The sequence below is a fragment of the Myxocyprinus asiaticus genome, chromosome 15 (assembly GCF_019703515.2).
Source record: "Myxocyprinus asiaticus isolate MX2 ecotype Aquarium Trade chromosome 15, UBuf_Myxa_2, whole genome shotgun sequence".
Lineage (NCBI taxonomy): Eukaryota > Metazoa > Chordata > Actinopteri > Cypriniformes > Catostomidae > Myxocyprinus > Myxocyprinus asiaticus.
The window spans coordinates 25926667-25939775 of NC_059358.1; the positions used below are offsets into that span (position 1 = coordinate 25926667).

Sequence of the window (13109 nt, forward strand, 5' to 3'; positions counted from 1 at the left end):
CAATTATCAAAGATAATCGTTAATGGTTAACATCGATGAAACGTTAATTAAAATTAACACTAGCTTATTGATCATTCAAATTCAACAATCATCAAAGATAATTATCAATTATCAAAAATCAACAGAATATTAATAAGGATTAACATTGATGGGGCACCACCCTGGAATCAGGGACTAATAACCAGATAGTATAACAGTCTCAATATTAGATTGTTTTCTTAGGAAAATCGACATCCGAAGAATATCGATTTTCGGGAAAAAAACAATGAATGAAGGCTTGAATCCGAGCACTGACATCCCGTCAGCATGACACAGGCGTATGCAAAACAAACCAAAACACTTCTCTTTGTAATATAAACAAAGTTTATTTATGCAGTAATATCAATTAATAATTAATACAATGCAGTCAATAAACTTCCGACTTACAACTACAACTAAACAGTGATATGATTAGATATGGAAATCAAAATAATCCTATAACACATGAGGGTGTGTGTGTTTGTGAGGGGTCATGTGTGTGTGTGTGTGTGGTTAGTACGAGAGAGAGAGAGAGAATAAAGTGATGGCCCTAAAGCCGATTTCGCAATCGTGGGAGAGAAAGCAGCTGTTAGTTTATCACTCGTAAACAGTCCCGTGTTCTTTGACTCTTTAATGGATAAACTCAGTTGCCAGTTTCACCCACGATGGTGAAAATGCACAACAGTCCAATTTGGTTGGACCACAATACAGCAAATCTCATTCATGATAATTAATACCCTGAGTAATAATAATGAGCGGAAATGGCAGTCCGTAAACTGTACAAGCAAAAACATTGAAACATAAGAATAACACACTATAATATTCTATCTCTGCCCAGACGTAAACCTCTTACTTGAATCGCATGAGGATGCAGAATGTGTGTTCCTCCGTCCTTTAACTCCGACCCGGTTCCTTGAGGCTCGTGTGATGACAGGAGGCCGTTTCCTCGCTCTGTTGGCAGGCACGGCTGTTGATTCTCGGCGGGCTGGCGGAGAACTCAGAAATGTCGACTTGATTGAAGATGGAAGAGAAATCTTTAATCTCTTCACTTCTGCAGGCAAACGGATGAAGATGCGGATTGCTCGGTGGTCTCCTTCGGATCCGTTAGAGTGTTCGGTTGAACACAGTAATCTCAACTCGTCCAGCGAGATGGAGATTGTATGGCCACAGTTTCAAGTCGGATGTTACTTCCTTGTGCCACGAGGTTGCACCTGAGAGCAGCAATGAGCTACGTCTATACTCGGCGAACATAGTTGCTGGAAGCAAATCCCGGAAGCATTTCAGAGGTATTTCTACTCCTGATGATGTCATGGTTTGAGGGACATTCTGTTGTGTGCCTCATTCAATAGGAGTTGAGAGTTCGATCAAGGTGAGCAAGGCTTCATGGGATTTGTAGTCTGTTTTGGACTCCCTTTGTTTGATTTTGGCGCAATTTTTATCAGTATAATTTACGACTTGGTATGTGGGGGCCTGAGTTAGGTTTTTATGACTGTGTTAGGCCTGCCTTTGTCTTCTATCTGAATACATGAGGCCCAACACCTTCGTCAACAAATTTTCATCAGTAATTTCACGGAGGAGATTAACACTGACCACGTTAGTGGAATGCTGTTTAAGGCATTTACATGCACTGAAAAAATTGCTGTAAAAATACGGGACATTTTGTACAGTAATGTACCATTCTTCATAAGTACAGTCGAATACTGTTAATGACGATGGCTTTGAGGAATAAAATATTAACAGCAAACTACTGTTCAGCCTTACGGTATAATACAGTATTTTTATTTTTTTATTTTTCAGTTAGACTCCGCCCATAACTCGTGTGAGCAAAATCGTGATGCATCAAGTCCCATCAACTTATTTAACACTCAGTTAATTTAAAGAAATTTAATAATAGCCGCAAAATATTATAGGTCAGTGATTTTATTCAAGATAGAAGGAAGAATAAGAAGCAGCAAGAACTGAAGAAGACTATTTTCACCCTGATTCGGCCAGCACCAAATTGGATGGAGAATTCACCTGCTGGTGTACTACTTTCCTCCTTGCCCACAAACAGGAAAGGTAACTGCAATCTTATCAAAGTCAGCACTGCCCTGTTATGTAATTTTTTGTTGACTTTACATTGTTTTTGCCAAAATTACTAGCCTAACAAAGTCAAAATTACCACTTTACATTTTGACTTTATCGTATACTCCCTTTCAGCTGCTGAGTGGACAAAATTTTTTATCTTTCTGTTGAACCACGTTACCAGTAACGTGTCGATTTATTTGATTTTCATAGCCAAGGGATTACATTTCTAAGCAATCAAATCAACAAACATTTATTTAGCTAGCTTGGTCATTCGCATCTAATGTATGTTAATTTGCAAAGTAATCAAATGTCAGAGATAAGATGTGATCCTCCATTGATATGTGTTAAAGTCTATATAAGGGACTAGGCTCTATTTTACCATTTGTTTTGGGGCTATTTCAAGTATAAAGGTTTGTAGGATGTGTCATGTTGCTTTTCTCCCCACCTAGGGAGGGGATAGTTGCTTGTTATGCAGTTGATGCAAAAAAGAGCCACAATGTTGATTATGTTATGACTAAAGTTATGTAGCTTACATTTAGTTAAATGGCTGCCTCTGTTTCTACATAATAATTGTATTATTCTTTGAGAGAGCTATCGTAGAGCCACACGCTATGACTTCTGGGACTTCAAACAGGTTCTGTACGCTCAAGGATGGATCCAATGCATCCTTGATTTCATGAACACATCCGGGTACTTTCATGTGTCATCGTACTTGTGTTCTTGAGGATTGGAATCAAACTTCGGCAGTGGATGATGACTTCAAACGAGTCCACGAGAACGCAAGAACACAAAAGAATGCACATTGAGATTCACCCTACATATATTTGAATAGATAGAGAGTAATTCTCTCTCTTTACCACCCACCCCACCTCTCTCCCTCTTTATTTCTCTCAGACACAGAAGCGCCTCAAAGCACAAACCACCTCCTTTCGGCACCCATGTTAAAGGATGGGACTGTTCAGACCCATTCCCTTCACCTTTACATTTTTCTTTGCCTTGTGTTTGAATGCCTTCCCACACCTACACCTACAGTATAGTGATGATGTAGGCTCAAAAAACGTCTTGAGCTATCTAAAGTTAATAAAAGTTAGGCTTTATTTGTGACCTCTACTATGGTGTATATTGGTAAATACAACATTTTCTCTATTTGCATTAGTATTGAGAAACATCATAGAATTTTGTTTTGGTGAATGCGATGAGGTTCTGTCTTAAGTGCAAATAATCTTTACTTACCATAACTAATATCTTGTGCTTTCTCTGTTATTACATTTTAGGCGCTTCATTGATATAAACCCCGAGAGGGGATCAAAGGCTAGTCAGGTGAAGGTGGTGTCCAAGAAGAAGCTCGTCCAGAAAAAGGCTGCAACTGTGAATCCCCATGTGGCCACTCTTATAAAAAAAACTCATGGACTTTGAGTGGGGCTTTATGTAGTACACAACACATCTCCACACAGGCCCTCACTTTCACAAAGGAATTGCCAACGCTGCAACCAGATGTTCATGTTGCCATTTTAAGGCAAAAAGTCTCAGCACTGTGTTCTGTTCAGTTCAGTTGTCTCAATTGTGAAGTTCCAGGTTTGTTCTTTAACTCACTTACTATTGCTCATGAAATACGGATACTGAAGAAAGGGTATGTTAAAGGAATAATTCACCCAAAAATGAAATTTCTCTCATTATTTACTCACCCTCATGCCATACCAGATGTGTATGACTTTCTTTCTTCTGCTGAACTCAAAGGAAGGAAAATTATCTCAGCTCCATAGGTACATACAATGCAAGTGAATGTGTGCCAACACTCCAAAAGCTCCAAAAACAGTTAAAAAGTCATCCAAACGACTCCAAATCTTGACTTAATCATGATTTCAGGCTCGGTTACACATCCTAGCGCCATCTAGGTTCTGCGCATGCATCAAGCACTAGGATGTGTAATCGAGCCTAAAAACATGATCACCAGGAAAACTGTTGATGTGAAGATTTACATTGTAAAAGAGTTATATTTTGGTCCAGTTGGATTGCTTCAGAATACATTTATTAAAGACATTTTGTAGGTTTTTGGAGCTTCTGGAGTGTTTGCACCCTTTCACGTGAATTGTATGGACCTGCAGAGCTGAGATATTCTTCTGAAATCTTCGTTTGTGTTCAGCAGAAGAAAGAAAGTCATACACATCTGGGATAGCATGAGGGTGAGTAAATGATGAGAGAAATTTCATTTTTGGGTAAACTAATTTATTTTAAAGACTATCTAGGCACATAATAACACTATAGAACTGTAAATGTTTATAACTATTTCAAGATGTACAGGCTCACACTTTAAATGGTCAGTGCTTTGTATTTTAGATAATTAAAATAGCAACAGATCCAGTGAAACAATTAAGGTTGAGTGATTGTTTTTACATTTTTACATGCCATTCAAAAACGTGCCATTTTATAATGATAAGAGTGAAATAAAAGACTAAAAATAACACATTTGTACTTTTCTTTTACTTGGATGTAAATGTTCAGGACAAAGGCAAAATGGTTACGGTCTCTTTAAGAGGGTTTTATTGCATGATACAACATTGAAGGCACTCTGTGCAGTTTGTTTCATTGAGTTTAATCATTTGAGAGCTGTAAATTCCCATTATTTTCATACCGTGTCATGCTGTTGCATCTGTATTCATTTACTTTAAGTATTCTGTTATTTTGTGACAAAAAATTATTTTGCTATTATCATTCTGCACTCCTAGGGAAGAGGATTTCAGAGATTAATTGATTGAGATTGTGAGACTGCAGTCAGTATTAAACTTGTGATGACCTTGTACCTGAAGCACGTTCATCCATTCAGCTATTAGTAGCCTATCTGTTCTCGATGGATCTTCCGTGATCCTTCCCGCGCTGTCAAGTGAAGCGGCGCAACATCAGCAACATCAGTTTGGTCTCTCACAGGCTACGCTCTCATTTGTTTGGGTGTGAGATGATAAAATACAGACTGTGTCCGCTATAATACGGAACGCAATTCTGATCCTTTAAATACCGGATGTTACGGACTGTGGCAATTGTTATGCGACATATGATAAAAGTTTGTCAATCAACATGCGGACCTAACCTTTTTGACCAGCCCAGCGGGAATTCTCCCGATCTTTCCTATTGCCACTCCGGCCCTGCCCCTACAAATTCTTATGAGTAAAATATATCTGAAGTATATTCCCATTCATATTTTAAATGTTACATTTTTTAGTGCATCTGGGAGACTAGGAACGTGAAATTGTTCAGCCATGACTTCCTGTTTCACAGGGGTATAAATATGAGGTAACACACAGGCCAAATTCCCTTAATCATCAATCACAGTGGGTTAGACTAAAGAATATAGTTCTGATGTGTGGCGAAAGGTTTTTGAGATTCACAAAATGGGAAGTGGCTATAAGAAAATAGTCAAAGCATTGAAAATGCCCATTTCCACCATCAGGGAAATAATTAACAAGTTCCAATCAACTGGAGATCTTAAGAATCGGCTTGGAAAAGGATGTGTGTCCATATTGTCTCCACGCACAGTGAGGAGGATGGTTCAAGTGACCATAGAATCTCCAAGGATTACAGCTGGAGAATTGCAGAAATTAGTTGGGTCTTGGAATCAGATGATCACCTACATCACCACAAGTTGTTTGGGTTTCAAGAAAAAAAAAACTCTTTACTCATCCAACAACAAACTCAAGCATCTGTAGTTTGCCAGACACTACTGGATCTCAAATGTGACTGGGTTCTATGGTCAGATTAAACAAAAAAAAGAGCTTTTTGGCAGCAAACACCAGAGATGGGTTTGGCGCACACAGAGATGAAGATGTACCCATTGCCCACAGTTAAATGTGGTTCTGGATCTTTAATGTTGTGGGGATGTTTTTCTGCCAGAGGTCCTGGACATCTTGTTCAGATACATGGCATCATGGACTCTATCAAATACCAACAGATAAAAAATCTAAACCTGGCTGCCTCTGCCAGAAAGCTTACAATGGGCCCTGATTGGATCTTCCAGCAGGACAATGATCCAAAACAAACATCAAAATCAACACAAAAATGGTTCGCTAACCAAAAACCAAGGTTCTGCCATGGCCATCCCAGTCCCCTGACCTGAACTATAGATTTGTGGGGTGAACAGAAGATGAGAATCCACCAACATGGACCTCTGAATTTGAAGGACCTGTAGAGATTCTGTATGGAGGAATGGTCTCAGATCCCTTGCCAGGTGTTCTCCAACCTCATTAGGCACTGTAAGAGAAGACTATCTTGGCAAAGGGAGGTTGCAAAAAGTATTGAATAAAAAGGTGCCAATAATTATGGCCAATGCGTTTTGGAGAAAAATGTAATTACTTTAAAGTTGACAGTCACTGAATGTGTTTGGTACTGCATTGATTTTAATAAATGCCTAACTTTGTAATACCTTGTCTTGTCATTTCTATGAAAGCAATTTTCAGGGGGTTTAATTTTAGAATGTAATTTTTTTTTTTTAAATCATTAGCTTCTGGCATTGTTTTACTGTAAAGATCACATTCTACAGTACTTATACATAATACAGTAATAAACGGTTTATGGAGATTACAGTAGAAACACTATAATATGACAGTATTATACTGTAAAGGTTATATTCTATAGAGTACTGTAATGCTTTTTACAGTAATATACTGTTGAAAATTACAGTAGGTACACTGTAGAATAACAGTTTTATTCTGTCAAATGTAGCTGCCAGTAGTTTACTGTAATTTAACAGGGAATTTTTTTAAAGTGTGACCTTACACGTTGTCGGCTTATTGCATAATCGGTGTATGACCATGCATGCAAACTCGCTCAGTGGTATAAATTGGCCCCCCACCCTGGTTTTAGCGGTTAGACAGAGATCCAACACCACTTCACTGCAGGAACTTGAGTACCATGACCCTATGAATCACCTTTCAAATGTACCATTTAATGAAGTACACTTACAGACTTGGGCCTTTTATAATTGCTGACAACACTGTCATGACCGTACATATTGGTACAACACTGCTTTGTGGTCTTTTTACAATCTTAGTGTTGTTAGATTGCTGTCTCTCACTCTATTTCTCTGTTATTGTTTTCTAACAGTGCAGCAACAGTCCAGTGTAGTTCTCCCCTGTAGTACACACACACACACACACACACACACACACACTCTCTTCAAACATTACACACATTTACAGTGTGCTTTCTCCATTACATTCAAACCACAGCTCTATAAAATTTCCCTCATTTTAATATAATGAATAACTGAATAAAGCATTCACTGAGAATGTGTGAACAGAATCTTTGCTTTTGTTCAGATAAGGTATGTGTGTGTATGTGCTTGTGTATGTGTATATGCCATGGGAAAACCAGTGGTTTGTATGTATTTATTCAACCCTGTTCCTCAATTATGCATCTGAGAGAGTCTGCCATTTTTTCCAGGATTCACATCACTGGAGTGCGAGTGTAGGGGCGTTAGGATCACTGCCCACTCCACACTCAGTAATTGTCTGTGTGTATATGTGTGTGTGAGCTAAAGGTACACTCTCAGCTGTAACTCTCACAGAAGATGAATGAGGAGGCAATGGTCTGGTTTCTTTGTTTTTGTTTTTTACTACATAGCCGACAGGGTCTCTCTTACGGTTTACACCAAATGTGTTTCAGCTCGAAACAAAGACGTTTAGTTGTAAAACACTCACACACACGCGCACTGTATCACACCCCAGAGTCAAAACCACTACCCAGAGAATTTCCCGCTACTAGAGCTTGATTGGTCTGGTCCACAGCACTGAAAAATGGAGCGACTGTGCAGCTTTGGTTTCTGGCTCCAGTACAGACCCGAATTCACCTCAGAATCAGCACTTTATTTATGGCCACACTGACCACAGCCATCACTGCAATTAGCCTGTTGTGCAACATTCACGCTCTGAATCTAGAGAACAAGCACACTTACAGGCTACTGCAAGAAAGTAGAATGACATTCAGTCAAACAATGCTTAAACATCACGCCACAGCTCTAAATCGTTCTCTCTCTCTTTATCTTTCTCTGTGCTGTGTAACTAGGACAAGCTGAGGTAACAGTGTGTCATTAGTGTTGCAGAGCAGTCATGGAGAGCGAGAGAAGTCTATACAAATTCATATAGCCTAATGCTGACTCACAGGATAACTCCCACACACTTTTTACCAAAACAAACACACTTTCGGGAACACTTCTTCCAAAACACAATGGGGAACCCAAAAAATTGGGGTTAATTCCCAAATTCCTTCCAGTGCTTACCAAAGAGCACAATTTCTTCTATGCAGTGAACCGATAGAGTGTAACAGCATTTGCTGTAGATGTCCTATTAAACTTAATCCATGAAAATAATCCAGATTAATTTAGTTTAATCACGTAGCATATCCGCTCCCTTGCTGCTACCGATGCTAATTTAGTGAGGCAGCTCTCTCTGTGTGTTTAAACTGCATGGAAGAGACAGTTTTCATTTCACTACTCAGCATGAACTCCAGTGTGAATGAAAACACACATGATGGCACAGATATACTCCAAACACCTAAGGCATAAATTTGTGTGATCTATGACTCCTCTGCCTTAAAAAGGCTTAAGATCTTCATATAATCACAGATAAGCTCTGTAAAGTGTATAAAGTGTGAGCGACTGAGCTTTAGAGAGGAAAAACAGCAAAAATTAAGCTCTCAGGCAGACGGGCTGCTGGGGTTTTGGTCCAGCTGCAGTCCATGTGTTTGATTTCATTCCAAATTTTTATTTCACCACAAGCTGCTGCATGAGTAGCGTTTATAGTATCTGTGAACTAGGTTGATTTTTGTGATTTTTTCATTAATTTAGAACCGTTAGAGCCAGAGCACAGACTTCCAACACCAACTTACACTCATTTGTCTCTACTTAGACACTACTTAGGTTATGTTCTCTGACCTAAACACCCCAACTTTTCCAATGAGAAGTCCACAAGTGCGCATGAGCAACATAATCACATGGGAAGTCAGCATGTGGTTTCCGAGAGTTCCGGTACCGGTACTTCAGTTTTTGAAATATGCACTCTTCTTCACTGCCTGTACAGCTGAAAACAACTTGCTTCACAACTCACTTCGGTGCCCCTCTTTGGACTTTACACCCGGAAAATGGAGCTCAGACCTGCCCATACACCCAACATCACTTAACGCTTAGGCCACTGGGGGCATTGTTTCACATTTCAGTGAGCACAGACTGATTTTAGCAAAAGAAAAGTCAACCTACTGTTTCTGATTCCACTGTGAGATCAGTCTGTTGTGAGTGGGAGTATTTGTATGTGTATGATATTGGGAGATGGAGAGAGAGTGTGTGTGACAGTCGGAGTGAGAGACGCTGCGATTGAATGGTGTCACAATGCAGGCATATTGAGGTCATTATGAAAAAGTGCTGCTAATTACAGCAGATGGATTGAAAAGAAACAGGTGACTTGTCTGAGCTCCATGTATGATGCAGAAAGAGGAAGGAGAAGAAAATGAAAGAGGGGGAGAGATAGAAGGAGACTTCCTGGGAGAAACATGCAGGAGATGATTGTGGGAGAAACAGAGAAGGGATGAAAGAGACACACGGGGAGAGAGAGAGCGAGAGGTTCTACGAGGACAAAACATTACTATAAGTTGAGTATAAGTCATTTCTTGTCTTGTCAGGTTTAAAGATCCTGACTTTGAAGTGATCACGCCACCTTTGTCATTTCGGTGACTTTGACACTATAGTTGGGGCTCTATGTGTAAAAATCTACAAAGCTGCTTTGTGGCAACATTTGTTAAAACGCCATGCAATTAAATCTTAATAGATTTCTGCTACATCTAAGTATGAGATGCAAATGAAACAAAGCCCTAAGATGAGCTACGATTTGAACCACCACATCCGAGTGAAAACTGTAAAGCACTAATATTTTGCAAACATATACCTATGAACGGACAAAATCACTAGGTGATGAGTTTGACAAGGTATTTGATGGTTCATTTGGTTGCTTTCCAGGAATAAGGGTAAGTCTAGCCCCTGAGGTTCATTAAAAAATGGATTCTGCAGAACAAACTGCTACACACAAATACAATCACATTGTTTATCATCAGACAGAAATTGAAAACACACAAACATCGTAATGCAACACATTTTCCTAAATTGCCTGTCCTGGCCTACTACTGAGGCACCTGCCCCACAAGGGAAGCCCAATGAATCTGGATAAACCATAAAACTTGTTCCATGAGATAATTAGGCTAAAAGTTGACATTTGTTTTACACTATTGGTCATATAGGCAATATAGCCCATTTATTCATATAGGCAATTTGTACAGCAGGCTGAATTACTACCTTATAAATTCCCTAAATTAAGCCTATGTTGAATCTTGATTGAAAGAGAACTGAAAATAAAAAAGCGACTTACAGTATGTTTGAGCTGTTCCAGTGTACCGCGTGCCTGGCCGCATTCACGAGGTCAAAGTTTGAACAGGTGAACGTCAGAATAAAGAGATGGAGCGCGAAGAGAGCCATAATCCCTCGATCTCACTTTCTCTCCTCCGTCTCTCTCGCGTTTCTTCCCAGTCTTTCAAGATAGCCTACTCTCACCACACGCAGTTTTGCACTGGAAACATCCCGAATGGTAAAGAAGAATCGGAAAAGATCTGACCTAACGCGAAGCAGCGACCAACTAATTACAGGCTTTTTCAAAGTGTAGGTTTTTATGTGTTTAAAAAGTCAGAATCCATGGTGAAGACCCCCCTCCTCTGTTCCCACGGCGTCAACCCAAATCCAATGGTCCGATACAGCGGATATGAGACTCCCTTTCTTCGGGCGTTTCTGATGGATGTCCGTGGATGGAGCGGGAAGATAAAGGTAGCAGTTTAAATGCAGGACAGGGAAGTGCGTCCTCCCCGAAGCGCAGATCAGAGGCTACGCGCTAAAGAAACTCGCGAGCGCGGACGAGGAGAGAAGCACGGCTGAGCGCATGCAACAGAAACAACGGCAGATCGCCTCGAGACTCCTCGCTCTGGCTTTACATGCTCCTTGAATGTAAAACTATTTTCTCTTTTGTTTGTGATGGTGTTGTGCGGTATCGTATCTGGTAGGGTGCGCGTGGAGTGTCCCGCAGATGTTCTACACTTATAAATGTGTGATGAACAAGTGCTGGTGGGGCGAGTTTTATTCTCTCTCTCTCTCTCTCTCTCTCTCTCTCTCTCTCTCTCACACACACACACACACACACACACACACACACACACACACACACACACAAACACACACACACACACACACAATTTGGTAGGCTGTACTAGTTCAGTCACCGGCTCCGCCTCCTGCCCAGGACAAAAGCGCACCTCTGTCTGCTCCAGCCCTCATTCTCCGAGATGCTTTTCCGGGGGGTTAACTTGCACCCCAGCTCTCATGACGTAAAATATTTCTAAACAATTACGACGGGGACAGTTGCCAGTGCAGTTTTAATTACCTATCACCACAGTCCAGCCTTTTCTGCACACCCGGGTAGGGTTGCACCAGCTGTGCGTAAGGTCTCACGTAAGTTGAGACGTAAAGTTCAAACTAAAGGCTTAGTAACTACTAGTTAGTTTGTAACTAAGTCAGTGCTTAATTTGGTTGCACCATCTGTTCTTAAGGCAAGAGTTAACTAGTAGGTCGTAAGCTCTCTGTAATGCGTAGTCACCTATTATGACGTTTACCTGTATTTATTCAATAAACAGCCGTTAAATTTGTACACAGAAGTGTTAAAAAGCCATGAACTTCAATTTGATCTTGTTACGGTTGATGTTCAAACCTTGTTTGTTCACGTAACTGTCAGCTGTAATAAATTATATCCCCATTAAAATATGACACGTAATAAAACAAGATTTCATTAATGATATTGGCTATTTAGCTTATGTAAATAACAACATTCAATAACTGTATCTAAAATGAATAAGGGAAAATAAATACTAATACAACAAACTGGAAAAATTTAATATTTTGTATATTTCGTATATGTTGAAACTTGACACCTTACACAGGAAAGTGCAGGTTAGATTGGTTGAATCATGCTGAAGAAGTTTTTTAAATAATGTTTTCTCCTATAAATGTAAACGAATGTAAATGCCAACATCATCATACTGTACACTGTAAAAAAAAAAAAATAAATAAAAATCCTGTTGTTTTTACAAAAAATAACTGGCAGCTGTGGTTGCCAGAATAATTATGTAAAAAATACAGTAAAAATATAAACAATTTTATAGAACAACCTGGTACATTTTACAGTTTAAAACTGTTGTAATTTACACGACTATGATGGCACTGTAAAAATAAGAATAATAATTCTGTTAAATTTACAGGAAAGAACATCATAAACTTTATATTTGCCTTCTAAAACTGTAAAAATCTGCTTTTTGCTTCATAAGGTATTGTTAATCACTGTAGTAACTACAGAAGAGCACATGATGACATGAAGTTCATTAATAATGGCTCTTCCAGGAGTAAAGACCAATAAACATGTAGAGACAGTGCTCAGTGTCACTCACACAAACACTAAACACCATCAGGGTAACACATGTGAAATTAAAATAATACAATAAACATGAACTAAACTACATCAAATATAAAACAGAACACCCCAAAGTACATAACTGATATTAAAAATAAGAAGAAACATACCTATTCCCATAAAATATAATGAAATGTAATGGGTCACACAGGGAATTGTGGGAACGGCCGATTACTGTTTTTTACTGTAATTTTAACAATAATTTACTGTAAAAAGTACATGTACTCTCTTGTTAAAAAGAATGTAAATTTTTTTACGATTAATTATACAGGAAAATCATACTTTTTCAATCTAAAAAATAAATTTTTTATAAAAGTTTATTGTAAAAACTACTGTATTGTCTTTTAAAATATATTAAACATTTTTACTGTATATTTTACAGTTAATACTCGTTAATCAATTAACGTTTAATTTCTGTAGCATTTTTACAGTCTTTTACTGTTAAAATTACAGACATTTTTTACAGTGCACTTCTAAGTATTT

General features: G+C 38.9%; 1 protein-coding gene across 1 annotated transcript in view; it reads right to left on the reverse strand.

Annotated features, from left to right (window-relative positions):
- LOC127452910 (ephrin-A3-like) overlaps nt 1–11174 on the reverse strand; it is a 100079-nt gene extending 88905 nt beyond the window's left edge. The window contains exon 1 of the mRNA XM_051718790.1: nt 10488–11174. Within this exon, the coding sequence (XP_051574750.1) occupies nt 10488–10594 (107 nt within the window). The 5' untranslated portion in view covers nt 10595–11174. The remainder of the gene's footprint in view (nt 1–10487) is intronic.
- Nucleotides 11175–13109: the final 1935 nt, after the last annotated feature.